This window comes from Notechis scutatus, chromosome 6 (genome assembly GCF_049901735.1).
Source record: "Notechis scutatus isolate UNSWTSFEM ecotype Mainland chromosome 6, rNotScu1.2, whole genome shotgun sequence".
In the NCBI taxonomy this organism is placed as follows: Eukaryota; Metazoa; Chordata; class Lepidosauria; order Squamata; family Elapidae; genus Notechis; species Notechis scutatus.
In genome coordinates, this window is record NC_142014.1 from 76,646,882 (window position 1) to 76,663,400 (window position 16,519).

At 41.1% G+C, this 16,519-nt stretch overlaps 1 protein-coding gene across 3 annotated transcripts; it reads right to left on the reverse strand.

Moving 5' to 3' along the window:
- Nucleotides 1-3,966: 3,966 nt before the first annotated feature.
- On the reverse strand, nt 3,967-16,468 carry ATP5F1C (ATP synthase F1 subunit gamma). 3 transcript variants are annotated; one of them, XM_026683970.2, is made up of 10 exons: nt 16,306-16,468; nt 14,493-14,527; nt 14,189-14,320; nt 13,027-13,231; nt 11,362-11,505; nt 9,518-9,582; nt 8,972-9,127; nt 8,272-8,368; nt 6,204-6,248; nt 3,967-4,106 (listed from the first exon to the last, which is right to left on the reverse strand). In XM_026683970.2, exons 2-9 carry the CDS (start codon nt 14,509-14,511, stop codon nt 6,242-6,244), a joined length of 825 nt encoding a protein of 274 aa, XP_026539755.2. In that variant the 5' UTR covers nt 14,512-14,527; nt 16,306-16,468; the 3' UTR covers nt 3,967-4,106; nt 6,204-6,241. The 3 variants fall into 3 exon arrangements, with proteins under 3 accessions (XP_026539755.2, XP_026539754.2, XP_026539757.2); XM_026683969.2 differs by lacking the exon at nt 6,204-6,248; XM_026683972.2 differs by lacking the exons at nt 3,967-4,106; nt 6,204-6,248 and having other exon boundaries at nt 8,268-8,368.
- Nucleotides 16,469-16,519: the final 51 nt, after the last annotated feature.

The following is a 16,519-nucleotide window of genomic DNA, read 5'->3' on the forward strand; positions in this document are numbered from 1 at the left end:
CGGGCGGGACTTTTTTTTCTGGCGGCTCTTCTTTCTGAAATACCCGTATTCTGGAGAGCCAGACCTATCTGGGCGTCCTTTTAATTATATCCTATTTATTTAATACCCTCTTGTTTAATTTTGTTGTGAGCCACCTAGAGTTAGCCTGGAGTTGGTAGTACCTAAATTGAATGAATTAAAAACTTAGGGCAGAGTAAAATCACGCTGAGGTTCATATAGGTGTATGTATGTATGGCGAATAGATAGGTAAGTAGGTAGGTAGGTAGGTAGAACAGGTAGAACAGAAAGAAAGAAAGAAAGAAAGAAAGAAAGAAAGAAAGAAAGAAAGAAAGAAAGAAAAAGAAATATACGGTATGTATATAAATGGTTCTTATTTCTTATTTTTTGTATACACGGTATAGATCAAGGGTCTTCAAATTTGGTAAGTTTAAGACTTGTGGAGTTCAACTTCCAGAATTCCTGAGCTAACATGACTGGAGGAGGAATTCTGGGAGTTGAAGTCCACAAGTCTTAAAGCTGTCAAGTTTGAAGACTCCTGGTATAGATACATATCATATACATATACAATATATATGTATATATGGTGTATGTATGTGTATATATATACCGTATGTATGTATGTATGTATGTATGGTTTTCCCACGTCATAGTAGTGGTGCTTTTAAAGTTGTAGCAACGTTTCAGCAGAATCTCATCTGCCATCATTCTGCTGAAACGTTGCTACAACTTTAAAAGCACCACTACTATGACGTGAAAATCCCGAACAAAGCGGAATGCCATACATGTAAGTACCCGCGAAAACTTAAGAATATATATATATATAGATAGATAGATAGATAGATATAGATATAGATATAGATATAGATTAGATATAGATGATATAGATAGATATATAGATATATCTATCTATATATAGATATATATAGATATATATATATGTATATATAGATATATATATAAAATACACACACACGTACGTATGTATATGTATATATATGTATATATCTAATCTGAACTTACTGGGCGAGAAGAGGAATTTGAAATCATACTTTAATACGAAAGTCAGCCAGTGTGTGACTGCTGCAGTAATGAAACTCTTTGAATCCTTACAAAACGTTGATTTGGGGTTTTGCTGATTAGATAGGTTTGTTGCCATAGAAATGGCTAGTGTGTATGCTTATATAAAAGCAAAATGTTGAGGTTTCACGTTGCACCAAAAGGAGTTGGAAGTCAGTGCTTTTTTTCCCTCCCCCCTCTATATTTTTCTCTCTTTCCCTTTTTCCTCCCCTATTTTAATCTTCATTTTCATTTTTCTTCATAGTTTTGTGTTTTGCGCTTCGATAAATAAAACTTTGAACACGAAAACCTTACTGATGGCCTTACGTACAAGTACATCCATAGAGAAACCATTCTGAATTCAGGTCAAAAAACGAAATATATATAGTCTTTGAAAAAGGTGCTTAAAAAAAAAAAAAAGATAACCCAAACTATAAGGTGAATAGAACACCTCCTGGTTGAGGAAATACTACGCTATCGGTGCCTTTTAGCTTCTTAAGAGACTTATCCTGAGAGCTAGCATTGCCTTTTGATTCAGTCGCCATAGAATTACACGGCTAAGAAGCTGTCACCGTTCGATCGATGCTTCTTAGCTCCCAGGATTTTATCTGATTGGTCGCTGTGCGGCACAGAGTATTGACTAAACGGCTCTTGGCCAGATCCAGCCTCAAGATTCTTTTCTACTTTAGACTTAAAGCCTCCTGCGTGACCTAACTGAGTGATTATATTTCTTCCCTTTCCTAGAATTCACCAGGGCATATATATATAAAAATGATCAGATTTAGATCCCAGGATAGGCATCTACCAGGTTAAGAGACAGACTGTCGTGGGGGGAAAAAAAAATCTATCGATGCGGTTGCTAGGAGTCGAAAATGACTTGATGACACATAATCAATCTGTTGAAATTCCCAGGCTTATCGCAACTTGGAAAATAAATCAATTACTTGGGAGGGAATCTTTTGTTTTTAGCAGCGGTGACCATTACTTCTTTTAATGAAAAGAAGGACTAGGGGGTGACTAGATGATTAAAGGCTCAGAGGCTAAAACATATGAAGAACAGCTCCAGGGTTTGGCTAGTCTAGAGAAAAGAAGAACTAGGGAGGACGTGATAGCAGGATTTGTGGGGCTGCCACAAAAGAAGAGGGAGTCAATCTATTCTCCAGAGCACCTTAAGGCAGGAGAAGAAGTAGCGGATGGAAACTAATCATGGAGAGAAGCAACCAAAAACTAAGGAGGAAACTCCTTAACAGTGAGAACAATTAACCAGTGGAACAGCTTGCCACCAGAAATTGTGGGTGCTCCAACACTGGAGGTCTTTAACAAGAGATTGGACAACTATTTATCTGAAATGGCATAGGGTCTACTGCTTGAGTAGAAGGTTGGACTAGAACAGGGGGTCCCCATCCTTGGCAACTTTTAAGACTTGTGGACTTCAACTCCCAGAATTCCCCAGCCAACATGGTTGGCTGGGGAATTCTGGGAGTTGAAGTCCACAAGTCTTAAAAGTTGCCAAGGTTGGAGACCCTTGGACTAGACGACCTCCAAGGTCTTCCAACTCTGTTAAATTCTGTATTCTGTAGTTCTCAATGGGTATTTGAATTGGCCACTTCAATAGCTGAATGTTTTCATTTTATGCACTCGCACGGAAGTAAAACTGGGATTATGAAAAGGATGCCTCGGCAATGCATCTTCAGGACTCGGGGCAGGAGGCAAGACTGAGAATTGTTTCCACAAAAACAGCTTTCCTTTTTTTACTTTTAGAAATCCTTCACTAAAGTAACAAGCTACCCATTTTTATCCATTACTTTCTATATGTATTTAACTGTTCTTATTTTTTTGTATTTGGTAAGCTGCCCAGAGATTAATTTTATCCATTTCATGCTGGTTTATGAACATAATAAAAGATTATAATTTGTTTTGCAAGTCTACTGGTTTGGCCAGCTTTAATGAATTTAAGTAAGCAACTAAAACAATAAACAATACTTTTGCCTCTCCCTTTCTAGGTGCTGTAAACTGTAATGAATTTGTGGCAGGAAGTCAGTTTTGCTGGCCAATTGCTTCGTACCCTCCAGAATAAACCATCCACTTTAGAAACACTGATCAGTAATATGCAGATGATGGCATTAAGTCTGCATTGTAGTTTTAAAAATTCAATATACTGTTTCAGTTTCCTTACCGTAGCTTTTTTTAAGGAGGGGAATATTATGCATAGTATTTACTTAATACTGGAGTTGATTTAGGGGTGGGCTATTGAATACCTTAATACCTCTCTTCAGATCGTATAAATCTTTCGCCCTAAAGAAAAAAAAATATATCAAATGAACTTGAGAGAGCTTAAATAGCAATAATGTGGACACTTCATGCCAGTCTTCTCTTATATGATTTAGACACATAAAAAAATCAGAAGTTCACTATCTTGGTCAGTTTGTTTTTAGAAGGATCTATTACTGTGTCTTAAAGAAGCCATTTTAACTCGTGATTTTTTTTTTAAATACGTAAAAAGGTAGTTTTCTTGCAGACGTTTCATTACCCAACTAGGTAACATCATCAATGATTTTGAATCAGTGAGATTTTTTTTTTTTGCAGCATCCCAGTTAAAAAGCTGGATGTTTGTCCCATTTTAAAGGATGCCTATAATGGAACAGGCCATTTAAATCTGTATAAGTTTTGAGTACAGATTATCCTCAATTTACAGGCATTCGTTTCGTTACCGTTAAGAGTTACAACAGCACTGGAAAAAGGGACTTATGACCTGTTTTAACAAGTATCTTGCTTCGCGACGAAAATGTTGGGGGTCAATCGTGGTTGTAAGTTGAGTATCTAATTGTGCAAACAAGCAGCACTATGGACATCCTGCTATGAAGGTGTCACCGGTCATGTCCAGATTTGCTGACAATCATATAACTCAGGAAACTTTCATGTTGGACTTTATTGCGATACAAATTTCAAACAGACGGGATTCTCTGCCTGAGAATTCTTCACAGAACGACAGATTAATAATCTTCTCCCCTGAGAAAGAAACTGGCTTGCTGGGAGAATTTCTCTTTTATCTATAAACAGAAACAAAGAATTAAAAAGAGCTTGAACTCCATTCAAACTTAACTGAATGTTTCTCCAATTCTCTCCATTTGTGGATTGCTTCTATTTCTCTCTCCCCTCCCCACCTTTCTTGGCCTCAGCCTTTACAACCCTTGTAGAGGATTTTGTTAATTAAACAATTAAATTTAGCTGCCTAGTCCTGTCCTAACAATTGGTATGATTTAATTTAACAAGACTGACCTTCCGAGTTCACACCAAGCTATCTTGCAGCTCACAGTGGAATTTTTAACTACTCGTTTTTGAAGCATTTGAAACAGATTCACCAACTGATCTCAAATAATACTTTAAAATTGCAGCTCATTTTAATACAGGCAGAAAACATTACAGATAATATAAACACTGTCTTAGGAGAAATATCCCGTGAGGCTAAGCAAGATGTTTTTTTTCTAAGGTGGTCTGTTCAAACCAATGCCTGAATCAGGTGACAGATTGAAATGGAATTAAGGTGAACCTCTAATGCAACATTTCTCAAGCTATGCAACTTCAAGATATATGGAATTTAATTTCCCGTGCTGGCTAGATAATTCTAGGAGCTGAAGTCCACATGCCTTAAAATTGCAAACTCTGAGACACGGTGCTCTAATTCAAACAAGGAGAAAATCTCCAATTCACTCCTGCTCATGTTTGTGCATTAGGTGGCTGCTTTAAATGGAATTAATGGAAGTTAGTACAGCCTTAAGTATAATTTTTGACAGCCAATTTGGTGTAGTGGCTAAGGCACTGGCTTAGAAACCAGGAGGGGCTTAGGCACGAAAAACAGTCTGAGTGACCTTGGGCCAATCGTCAGGAAACTCTGAGTTCTAGTCCATCCTTAAACACGAAAGCCAACTGGGTGCCTTTGGGCCAATTTCTTTCTCTCAGCCCAACCCACCTCACAGGATTGTTGTTGTAAGGAAAGGAGGAGAAAGATGTATTAAGCATGTTTGCTACCTTGAGTTACTTACAAAATAATAAACAGGATAAAAAGAGGATGGATGGATGGAGACAGATGACTAGATAGATAGATAGATAGATAGATAGATAGATAGATAGATAGATAGATGATAGATAGAGCAACAGCACTTCGACTTATATACTGTTTCACAGTGGTTCACAGCCCTCTCTAAGTGGTTTACAGATTCAGCCTATGGCCCCCAATAATTTTACCAACCTCAAAAGGATGGAAGGCTGAGTCAACTTTGAGCTGGTTAGGATCAAACTCCTGGCAGTTAGCAGAACCACACTAACCACTGTGTCACCACAACAGATAGACAGATGGACAATTACATAGATGGATGGGTGGGTGGGTGAATATAGACTAGATAGATAGATAGATAGATAGATAGATAGATAGATAGATAGATAGATATAGGTAGATGGATGGATGGGTGGGCATGTAGATATAAACATAGGCAGGCAGACCGACAGAAAGATAGATTGGAGAGAGAGAGAGAGAGAGAGAGGCATTCAGATGATAGAAAGGAAGATGATATAGATTGTTAGGAAATAGAAGAGAGGAAAGAGTGAGAGAGAGAGAGACAGAGAGACCTCGACAATGTGGAAGGCCTTATACTGGAAGGCCTTATAAATGACCTTATACAGGCCATTTAGCTGGTTCCTCAGCTACAGTCCTGTTATCAATGCAGTTTATCTGCAATGATTTACTTTCAATTTAACCTCCGATCTGGATGACAGTCATGCTGCTTTTGAAAAGAACTCATGTTTCAACTGATGACGTCAAGGCTACTGCTGGTCTGTGCTTTTGGTATACTCTACCAGGATCCACCAATAGGAAGCATAGTTTCACAATATTTTAAATACATCAACATCCATAGTAAAAAAACAACAACAACCCTGGCTCATCAATGTCCATCTGGCAGATATATTAAAAGCAAGGAATTGATTTTTAAACAAAAAAACATATGCTGGAAGCCAGGATTTGCACAGCATCAATCATCTTGCAAGCAAGCATCTCAAGCAAAAAGCCAGTTCAACATTTCCCACCCCTAGTAAAAGATATTTCCACGGTCTTTTTTTTGCTTAGCATATAGCTGACGACATCGTTTTACCTGTTGATTCTGGATGAAATTCATTTTCAGATTAGTCCTTAGTGCCTGATTGTGGAGTTGTTTAAAAAACAAACACACAAAACATGCAGTGAAGCATCAAGCAATGCAGATTAAGGCAGATAAATTGGTGCAAAGACACGAGGCGTTAATGGGCCGTGCCTGTTTTCAATTAAATTACAACCTCAAGCAAGCTAATAAGACATGCAGATTAAAAGGGCAATCGTTTCCCATTCTATGCCGCATTAGATTCCTTTTCCCCTTCCCCATTGAACCATATTATGGCAGGCAAGTATTAAGTATCTGCTTCCACTTTCTATGAATGGCTGGGTAAAAACAAATTAGGCAGCATCTGAGCTTTGTGGGAAATGGCAGAGGACTGGGTGGCAGCTGTTGCTGCTACTGACACATGGCTATCAATAGGGATTAGCGACCGCCGTTATAAGAAAATCTCCTTCTTCGGAGGCAGAATTTTGCTGAATGCAGAGTCTTAGGAAACAACAGCAAGTGAAATTATGGCTTTTATGCCCGGAAAGTGGGTTTTATAAAAGGCCATCCTCAGCATCTAATTAACCTAATGCAAGTAATCCTTGACTTATGACCATAATGGAGCCCAAGAACCCCCCCAAAAAGACACAGTTACTTCTAAACTGTTTCCTTTACTCTTCCTCACCTACAGACCTGATAGAAATCTCACCAAATTAAAACAAATACAGGTGGTCCTCAATTTACAACCACAATTGAGCTCCTGTTGCTAAGCGTGTAAGAGTATATTCATGACCTGGAATAGAGCATGGTAACGGTCAGCCAATGAATAGGCATAGCAACTAAGTCAGCCAATGGGGACTGTTTGGAAACTGAAACTAGAAGTAGCCTAGGTTGGAAACTGAAACTAGAAGTAGCTTAGGTGTGGCTCTGTATTAAACTCTGCAGATCTATTAAGCTCTGAGTCTGTCTATTGAATATGAAACTGCTTCTCTCCTCTGCTGTGTATAATGCTTGCCTGCTGAACTAAAGTGAAACTGATGTCTGTTTCTGAGCTCCTGTGTTGCTGCTGAAGTTACTTGCAACATGTTTCTGACTGAGTTTGCTCCATGTTGGAGAAATCTACAACTGGTATTGTAAAATTTACTGTATGTGTTTATAAAGAAGTTAAATGAAGTCTCAGCCATCTGTGTTTATTTTTCTGGCGCTGAATTAACACTCTAAAACTCTTGAATAAAGCGAGACAGTGAGTTTCGCCCCCTTTTACCACCTTGCTCACCGCAGTCGTTAAGTGAATCACTGCAGTTTTTAAATCAGCCACATGGCTGTTAAGCGAATCGGGCTTCCCCGTTGACTTTGCTTGCCAGAAGGTCGCAAAAGGGGAACGCATGATCCTGGGACACTGCGACCGTCATTAATGTGAAGCAGTCACCAAGTGTCTCAGTTTTGATCAGGTGTACATGGGGATGCGGAAACAGTCATAAGTGTGAAAAACAGTCATAAGTCACTTTTTTTTTCAGGGCTGCTCTAAACTTTGAACAGTCACTAAACGAACGGTTGTAAGCCGAGGACCACCTGTGCCCTGCATCACTACATTTTGGGACTAGCTAGAAGGGAACTTTCTTAATGCTCCTTCACCCGACTAAACTACCTATGCTTTCCTGTCTCTCTGCCCTCTGGAGCACAACCCCCTCCCTCCTGGGAATCCAGGCTACATTCCACCACAACAGCAGCATGCATGAGGTCATGACCCCTCTTTGCGCTTCCTTTATGTCAAGGGCCTTCAAACTTGGCAAGTTGAAGACTTGTGGACTTCAACTCCCAGAATTCCTGAGCTGACGTGAACGGGAGGAGGAATTCTGGGAGTTGAAGTCCACAAGTCTAAAAGCTTGGCGCTCTGTGAGCTCGGTACTTTTCTTGCAGACGTTTCATGACCTGACTAGGTCACATCATCAGTGCTAAGAGTACTGAGGATGTTACCCAGTTTGGTCATGAAACATTTGCAAGAACACCCACCAAGCTCAGAGAGCATCAAGGAGCCCACAAAAAAATTAAAAAATTCAGAGAGATGCCTGGCAATACTTACAGAGCTGCAGCACCAGAGATGATCTCAATCAGTTCCTTGGTGATGACAGCTTGGCGAGTGCGATTGAATCGCAGGGTCAGCTTGTCAATAATCTCGGCTTCAAAAGGGCGAAAAAGAAAAAAGAAAACAAGAAGAGGAGAGGGGAAAGATCATTATTTCATATATCATGTATTAGGCATGAAAGCCAACTGGGTGACTTTGGGCCAATCACCAGGAGACGGTGAGTCCTAGTCCCGCCTTAGGCATAAAAGCCAATTGGGTGATTTCAGGCCAATCACCAGGAAACTGACTTCTAGTCCCCGCCTTAGGCATGAAAGCCAACTGGGTGACTTTGGCCCAATCATCAGGAGACGGTGAGTTCTAGTCCCGCCTTACGTATAAAAGTCAGCTATCAGACTGAGTAAGTACGACTTCAGCAACAGAGCGGTCAATACCTGACTCTGTTGTTACATCCTCTAACCCTCCCACTCCTTTAACCTCAAACTATCCACTTTTGACCTCACCCCGTTCCTAACAGGTCTGTAAGGGGTGTGCATAAGCGCACAACTGTGCCTACCATCCCTGTCCTTCTGTCCTCAATTATTCGCACCTATTGCATGTATTTATACTTATGTTTATTCTTATTCCTATTATAGTGTAAGCGCTTAACAAATCGAAATAAATAAATAAAAATAAATAATTCCCCCGATTTTCCCCTTACAGGCATTTTTGCTGGCATTATCCATAGCAGTCATCCGAGCACTCTGCTCACTCGCGGTAGACTCCTTCAGGGAGTAGTAGATGATGTTAGCCAGTACGAACTCCTGGTAGTTTCTCAGGACGTCTGCATCAATGTCATCGTAGATGCTGATGCTTTCTGGAAAAACGACCACAACCGTTGGTACGGCTTTGTTCCTTGTGGCCTCGAAAAGTATATTATGTAGAAAGTATACCATGGGCAGAGGGGGATAACATGCAGTGGCGTAGAGATGGAGCTTCAAAGCACCTTGAAGTCCACAAGTCTTAAAGTTGCTAAGGTTGGAGAACCCTGTTTTAGATTTTATTTCATTTGTGGGCTGAGGATAAGGGGGGGGGGGGACCAACACTGTTTATCATCACATTGCCTTCCTACTTGTGGTTTATAGTGTTTCCTTGAAGGCTTTTCTCCGAAAAACGGACTCGTGCACCATTCGAAAGAGAGAGGGTGGGAGGGAGGGAAGGGGTGGAGGTGGCTACTCACGAGCCACTTTTCAACTCCTGGACTTACCAGCCCCAGAAACTGTCTCCAGAGAATAGATTGGCTTCTCGTCCGTCTTGTAGGAAATGACAGATCTGAAAGGGGCAAGAAAAGGAAATTATTTTGAACCACACCGCTTCATCTGCTCCAGGTTCAGGTAGATTTTGTGGCCCGCCAGCTGCCAGCAGAGCTGGCGGCAGACTCGGGACAGTGGGGAGGTTGGGGAGGAACATGGGCCAGTCCTGGAGTCTGGGGAAGGCTCTGGTAGGTGCTCTGCATGGGAGGCAGAGATGGGGCCAGGGCCGTCCGACATTCCCCAGCTGCCTACGGAGTCGGAGAGAAGTGGGGAAGAACAACAGCTGGAGCCTGTTCCAGATGCACGTATGCGCAGAGCTGTCAGAAGAGCAGAACAATTAAGGAACAGGGCCAAACTCAGAAGGAAAGGCACACATGGATGCTGAATGGCCCCACCCTAGGGAATAAATAGAAGCAAAAGGGGAGTGGTGGTTGCAGGAGACAATTAGTTCATATTTCTTTTGAAATATTTGCTTATTGGAGTTCGTGCCTCACAGAGACTCCTTGCCAGGTATTTAATTTGCAGCTTTGCGACTGGAAGCTCTCGGCCTGGCAACTATCCAAGGACTGATAAGGTCTGTTCTTGCAATTAACCCTTGGGAGAATTATTGCCAGGACTTTTCTGTGTGTGAATGCTATGAATTTACAGTAACTAAATAAAGAGGGTTTTTGGGGGACAAAGAGCCTGTTTCTTGCTTCTGCTAAGCCTGGGTCAGAACAGTAGAATATGTTATGTGTTACATTAAAAAAAAGAATATGCCAATGCTCCACTATTCATTTTAAGACCGTCTTTTCCAGCAGAGACCCGTTTCTGAAAAAAATAAAAATATAAGAACCTGTTGATTAGCAAGAACTAGAAATAGGTTCTTGCAGGAAATAATATCCTTCAGCTAGTTGTTTCTTTTGTTTGAATTCCACAGGAGTCCTTGGTGCTCTCTGAGCTGGGCTGTATTCTTGTTTTCTTGCCGATGCTTCATGGCCCAAACTATGTAAAATCAGTGCTAATAAAGCACTGACAACGTTACCTAGTTCGGTAATGAAACGTCTGCAAGAAAAACCAACCCAGCTCAGAGAGGACCAAGGATTCCCTCAGTTCCACTCTGAGCTACCAATATTCAAATGCTAACTGGATACTCGTGCTTCGCTACAAAACTATGTGGTCAGGCTTAAAATTTTTGGGGAGGAAAATAAGGGGGAAATTTTTTCTGCCTCTGCCCACCAGCATCCATCTGGCTAGCCTCCTGTCAGTGTGTGAGAGTTGAGGGCTGTTTGGAAACTGAAACAGTACTTGTGGTGTGAGGAGACAGCAAGGAGCCTGGGCGTGGCTTAGCTCAACTTTTCTATACTAAAGCTGCTTGGTGCTGTGAAAACTAAAACTGAAACTCCTCTCTTCTGCTTGTGTTTTGCATTTGGAAGAGATTTCTTTCCAGGTGGGGAGGGGGAGTAGAACTCCTTAGCATCAGAGCGTGTTAATAATATACAAAATATTAATAGCTCTGATGGTCATTTTGAAAAATCCTTTCTTAGTCAGCACCTAGAAGCCAAGAGGAACATACGTGCCAAATTTCAAGTTTGTAGGCTTTATGGTTCTAGAGATTTTGTGATGACATGTAAGTGGTATTTTGCATATCTATCTATCTATCTATCTATCTATCTATCTATCTATCTATCTATCTATCTATCTATCTATCTACCTACCTACCTACCTACCTACCTATCTATCATCTATCTATATCTATACCAAATTCTTCTCCCTGGAAATCTCCCTTTTGTAGCCTTCAGGACGGGTTAATTCTTGCCTGAACCGATTGTAGATGACGGAGCCTTCATCAAACTCGTATCCAGAATTCAGCAGCTCCAGAGCAATGACTGATGCGTCTCCAAAAGAGGGCGGTTTCCTTCCAACTTCTTTGAAGTTCAAGAGGAAGTTCTTTGCGTGCGTCCTAAAACGAAAAGCAATGCGGTTATGCTACGTGTTCCAAGTTGCATCACATCCTAAATCCAAGTTCTAAGAAACATCCGGAAATTTCAGCTGATCTCCAATGCGACCACCAGACTCTGGAGACAGGCGTTCCTTGACATGAGACTCTTAAGGGAGCCTGCGCGTCATGGTCGAAAGTGACAGCGGGTTAGTCACATTGCCAACCCAATCCTATGACCTTTCGGTATGGCCGTTAAGCAAGTCACACTTAAAGCAAATTGAGGTTGTTGCGTGAACACCCCGGTCATTAAATGGTTTGCTACGCGTGTGATTTTCTGCACTGCACCAGTTTTCAGCAAAACTGTCAAAGCACGGTCACAGCGCTACGGCGGTTCAGTGTGAAACATGGTCGTAAATCACTTTTTAAAATGCCATTGTAACCTCAAATGGTCAGTGAATGAAGGGTTGTAGCAATAGCAATAGCGCTTAGACTTATATACAGCTTCACAGTGCTTTACAGCCCTAAGTGGTTTACAGAGTCAGCTTATTGCCCCCATCTGGGTTCATTCAATCTGTCTGTCTGTCTATCCTATCATCTATAAATCACTCTATCTATCCTCATCTATCTAATCTCATCTATCTAATCTCATCTATCTAATCTTATCTATCTATCTATCTATCTAATCTCATCTATCTATCTATCTATCTATCTATCATCTATCTATCTATCTATCTATCTATCTATCTATCTATCTATCTATCATCTATCTATCTATCTATCTATCTATCTATCATCTATCTATCTATCTATCTATCTATCTATCTATCTATCTATCTATCTATCTATCTATCTATCTATCTATCTATCTATCTATCTATCTATCTATCCAACTCATCTATTTATCCTATTTCATCGATCTATCCATATCTATTTATCTATCTTCCAGCTTGTCTATATATTCTTATATATCTGTATGTATCTATCATCCGCCCATCTCTCTCTATCTATCCTATCTCTCAATCATCTGCCTGCCTACCTACTGTATCATCTACCAATCTATCAATCTACCTACCTACTTGCCATCGCAATAGCAATCTGGCTTCATTCAATCTGTCTGTCTGTCCTATCATCTCAATCAATCAATCAATCTATCCTCATCTATCTAATCTTATCTATCTATATCTATCCTATCTCATCTATCCTATTTTTCTGTCATATTGTCTATCATCTATCTATCTATCTATCTATCTATCTATCTATCTATCTATCTATCTATGCTATCTCATCTATTTATCTATCCATCCTACCTCATCTATCACTCTACCTACCTATCTACCATCGCAATAGCGCTTAGAGTCTAGACTCATATATCACTCCATAGTGCTTTTATGGCCCCCTCTAACCAGTTTACTAAAGTAGCATGTTGAGGATCGAACTCCTGGCAATGGGCAGAATTAGCGTGCAATACCGCATCCTAACCACCGCCCACCAGGGCTGAGAAACCTGTACTTCAAATGGACAAGGCCCAGGGGAGTAGGTTACCTCTGAAGGATGGCTCTCAGCTTGTCGCCAATCCCAACCAACATGACTTCTTTCCCTGAACCCGTGAGGTTGGAGAACTGATGCTTCATCTCTTTAGCTACGGAGGTGTGAATGGCCCCACACAGGCCACGATCAGAAGACACCCCAACAAGGAGATGCTTTTTCTTGTCCTCAGGGGGTTTGATGTCTACTTTCTCGTAGAGAGCTACAAAAAGAAAGAAAGGACTGTTAACGATGAGCAACTATCGGAAGGCCCAGATATCAAAACTATGAAAGCCTCTCGGATGACTGGGAGACGGTGAGTTCTAGTCCCGCCTTCACCAGGAAAGCCAGAGAGGTGACTTTGAGCCAATCACTTTCCCTCAGCCCAACTCAGCTCACATGACTGTTGTTGGGGAAAAAATAGGAAGAGGAAAGTGTGCTGGATATGTTCACTGCCTTGAGTTATTTGCAAAAATAATAAAGACGGGATATAAATAAATAAAGGACAGTAAAAGGAAGGAAGGAAGGAAGGAAGGAAGGAAGGAAGGAAGGAAGGAAGGAAGGAAGGAAGGAAGGAAGGAAGGAAGGAAGGAAGGAAGGAAGGAAGGAAGGAAGGAAATAAAGAACAGTGCTTATGCCAAGAAAGGAGATTTACTGCCCATATTGTTTGTGTACACATGCAAACATTTGCTTGAAATATCCAGAATAACAATAGTTTTCCAAGTTATTGTAAAACCTTCTTTTAATGAACCACTAAGAGAGGTGAGTATTTTTTGCTCCCAAATGTTGTTTCATGCCAAATGGACTTTTTTAAAAAAATTAGTGTGCATTCAAAGTGACAATAATGTTATTAGTCTGTTCTATTCTGCAGCAAGTGGTTTCATTTGCAAAAGATGTCCTATTCATCCATTTATATAATTGACATCACATTACACAACAGCATCGTTCAAGGCACCAAGATTATAAAAATGACCCAACCATAAATTGACAGAAATATAGAACTGCCTCCTCTGGATTACACTTAACAACTGTCTTTGGAGCTCAATTATGTCGTAAGTTGAGGACTACTTGAAACAGGGTCGTTGGAAACAACTCATTCAAAAGTTCTAGGTCAGAAATGTGCCAGGAAATCATTTCAGTCTTTAAGACGTTGTCAGCTACAAAGGAAACAGCCCCTTACCCAATGCTCCCACGCCGTAAACTCTGGCAGGCTTTAATTCTCTCTCCGCCCTGGAATATTTCGCAGCGGCAACCATTTTCATGGATTTCGTGATTTTCTGGATATTCTTGATAGACTTCAAGCGCCGGGTAACTGTATGGGTTAGAGGATATGAACAGGTAGGATTTTAAGCAGACGAGGCAGAATGAAACAAACAGTAGAATCAACTATAAAGTACTAGCTTCTTAAAAGGGAACTTTAAAAAGAAGGTGCAGTCATGATTTCAGAGCATCTCAGACAAATAAATATAACATGGAATGCTTACTGTCTTTCAGAGTCGCCATGTTCCTAACTTGGATCCTGAAAAAAAACAAAAAGCAAGACATGTTGGCTTATTTCATACACTGAATGTGCTTCGTTTGGTTACTCAAGTAACAAAAATACAGAACAGCTGCAATAGATCATTCATTTTCTAAAGGATGTTTACTTGGCTATATAATTTCTGAACGGGAACTCAAGCTCGCTTCTCAATAAGTGCATTAAAATTCAAGATAGAGATCTGATATTCCAAGCTACAAAAAAAAGGGGGGGGGGACATGTTTGTGGCAATCCTTTCCTAAATATTCCATGAGCCTGTGCTGTCTTGCATTTCAAACTGAAGCGCACATGGGTCTTATAGCCTGCATTTTTTTTTTTCTGGAAATCAGTTTGTATTCCCACATCATTCAAAGGGTGTTCATCCCAAAGGGCATCGCTAAAAGTTTATGGAGATTTTCAGTCCTTGTTTTTTTTCCCCCTCCCCCCTCATTCCAATCAGAGCTGAAGAAGCTTCTCGGATGAGAAGCAAAACATCTTCAAAAGGGGGGAGGGGGGAACCAAGGAAGTCCAGTTGCCTCCTGAAAAAAAGGACCTTTGGTACAACCACGACCTGGATGACTGAGAATTTCCAAGGACAGGGACTACCCACCCCACTGATCCAGTTCTACAGAGGAATGGCTGAGTCTGTCATCTGCACCTCTATAACTGTCTGGTTTGGCACTGCAACCCAACAGGACAGACCCAGACTTCAGAGGATAATTAGGACTGCAGAAAAAACAATTGCTACCAACCTGCCTTCCATGGAGGACCTGTATACTGCACAAGTCAAAAAGAGGGCTGTGAAAATATCTACAGACCCCTCACATCCCAAACATAAACTGTTTCAACTCCTACTCTCAAAACACTATAGAGCACTGCACACCAGAACAACTAGATATAAGGACATTTTTTTCCAGAATGCCATCACTCTGCTAAACAAATAATTCCCTCAACACTGTCCAATTATTTACAAAGTCTGCACTACTATTACTATTAACCTTCTCATCACTCCTTATAACCCATCCTCTCCCACTTGTGACTGTATGACTGTAACTTTGTTGCATGTATCCTTACAATCTATATTGACCATTTCCTAGTATGATTTGATTGCTTACTGTACCTTATGACTATTATTAAGTGTTGTATCTAATGATTCTTGACTTTTGATGAATGTATCTTTTCTTTTATGTATGAGCATTTGCACCAAGACAAATTCCTTGTGTGTCCAATCACACTTGGCCAATAAAGAATTCTATTCTATTCTACTCTACCCTATTCCATTCCATATTTTCTATTCTATTCTATTGTTTCTATTCTATCAATGAATCAATTAATCAATCAATCATACAGAGCAAGGTACACAGGAGGTAAGTTAGAATTAAATTTAGAGTTAGAATTAAGTTAAAGTTAAAACCATGAAAAATCAATGGCTGAGGCAACCAGATCAGGTAAGATCAGATTCCCAGTGCATGCAAAAAAACCCAAAAAACTAACTTTTATAACTGAGCCTCTTATGTTGTAGGGTCACGGATTCCCTGGAGCTCCCATGCTGCTTGGACTCCAGCACCCATCAGCCACTGCCCCCCCCAGGGATGATGGGCTTCCAGCCACGTGAAAAGAAATCCCAGGGAAACTCAAAGTAGCTGTCAGTCTCTGGCCAGCTGGCTTCCCCCCCACACCCCGCCCATAAGACCTTAAGGGAGGCGAGAGCGCCTTTGAGCATGTGCAGAAAGCCTCCCGCTCCTCGACCCTCTACGGCCGCTCCCCATCCCCCGAAGTACCCCCGCGGCTGGGCCTGGGCACCGGCAAGAAGATCAACAGCAACGCCGCCGACCCCGGCTCCTTCCTGCAGTCTCGTCCGACCGTCCACCGGCTGCAGCCGCTGCTGAAGGTCAGGGCGCCCGCACCACGCATGCGTCGCGCTTCCTCGCCTGAACCGGGCGCAGGAAGCGAAAAAGGAAGAGCTGTGACGTCTTCCGGGTGGACCGTCTCTCT

Bases quoted from the DNA above. Each gene is read 5' to 3' on its own strand.
- ATP5F1C (XM_026683970.2), bottom strand. The intron at 11,506-13,026 runs GTAACCTACTCC...TTTTCGTTTTAG, and splicing joins CTGAGAGCCATCCTTCAGAG to GACGCACGCAAAGAACTTCC. The intron at 8,369-8,971 runs GTAAGGGGAAAA...GCCCTTTTGAAG, and splicing joins TAATGCCAGCAAAAATGCCT to CCGAGATTATTGACAAGCTG.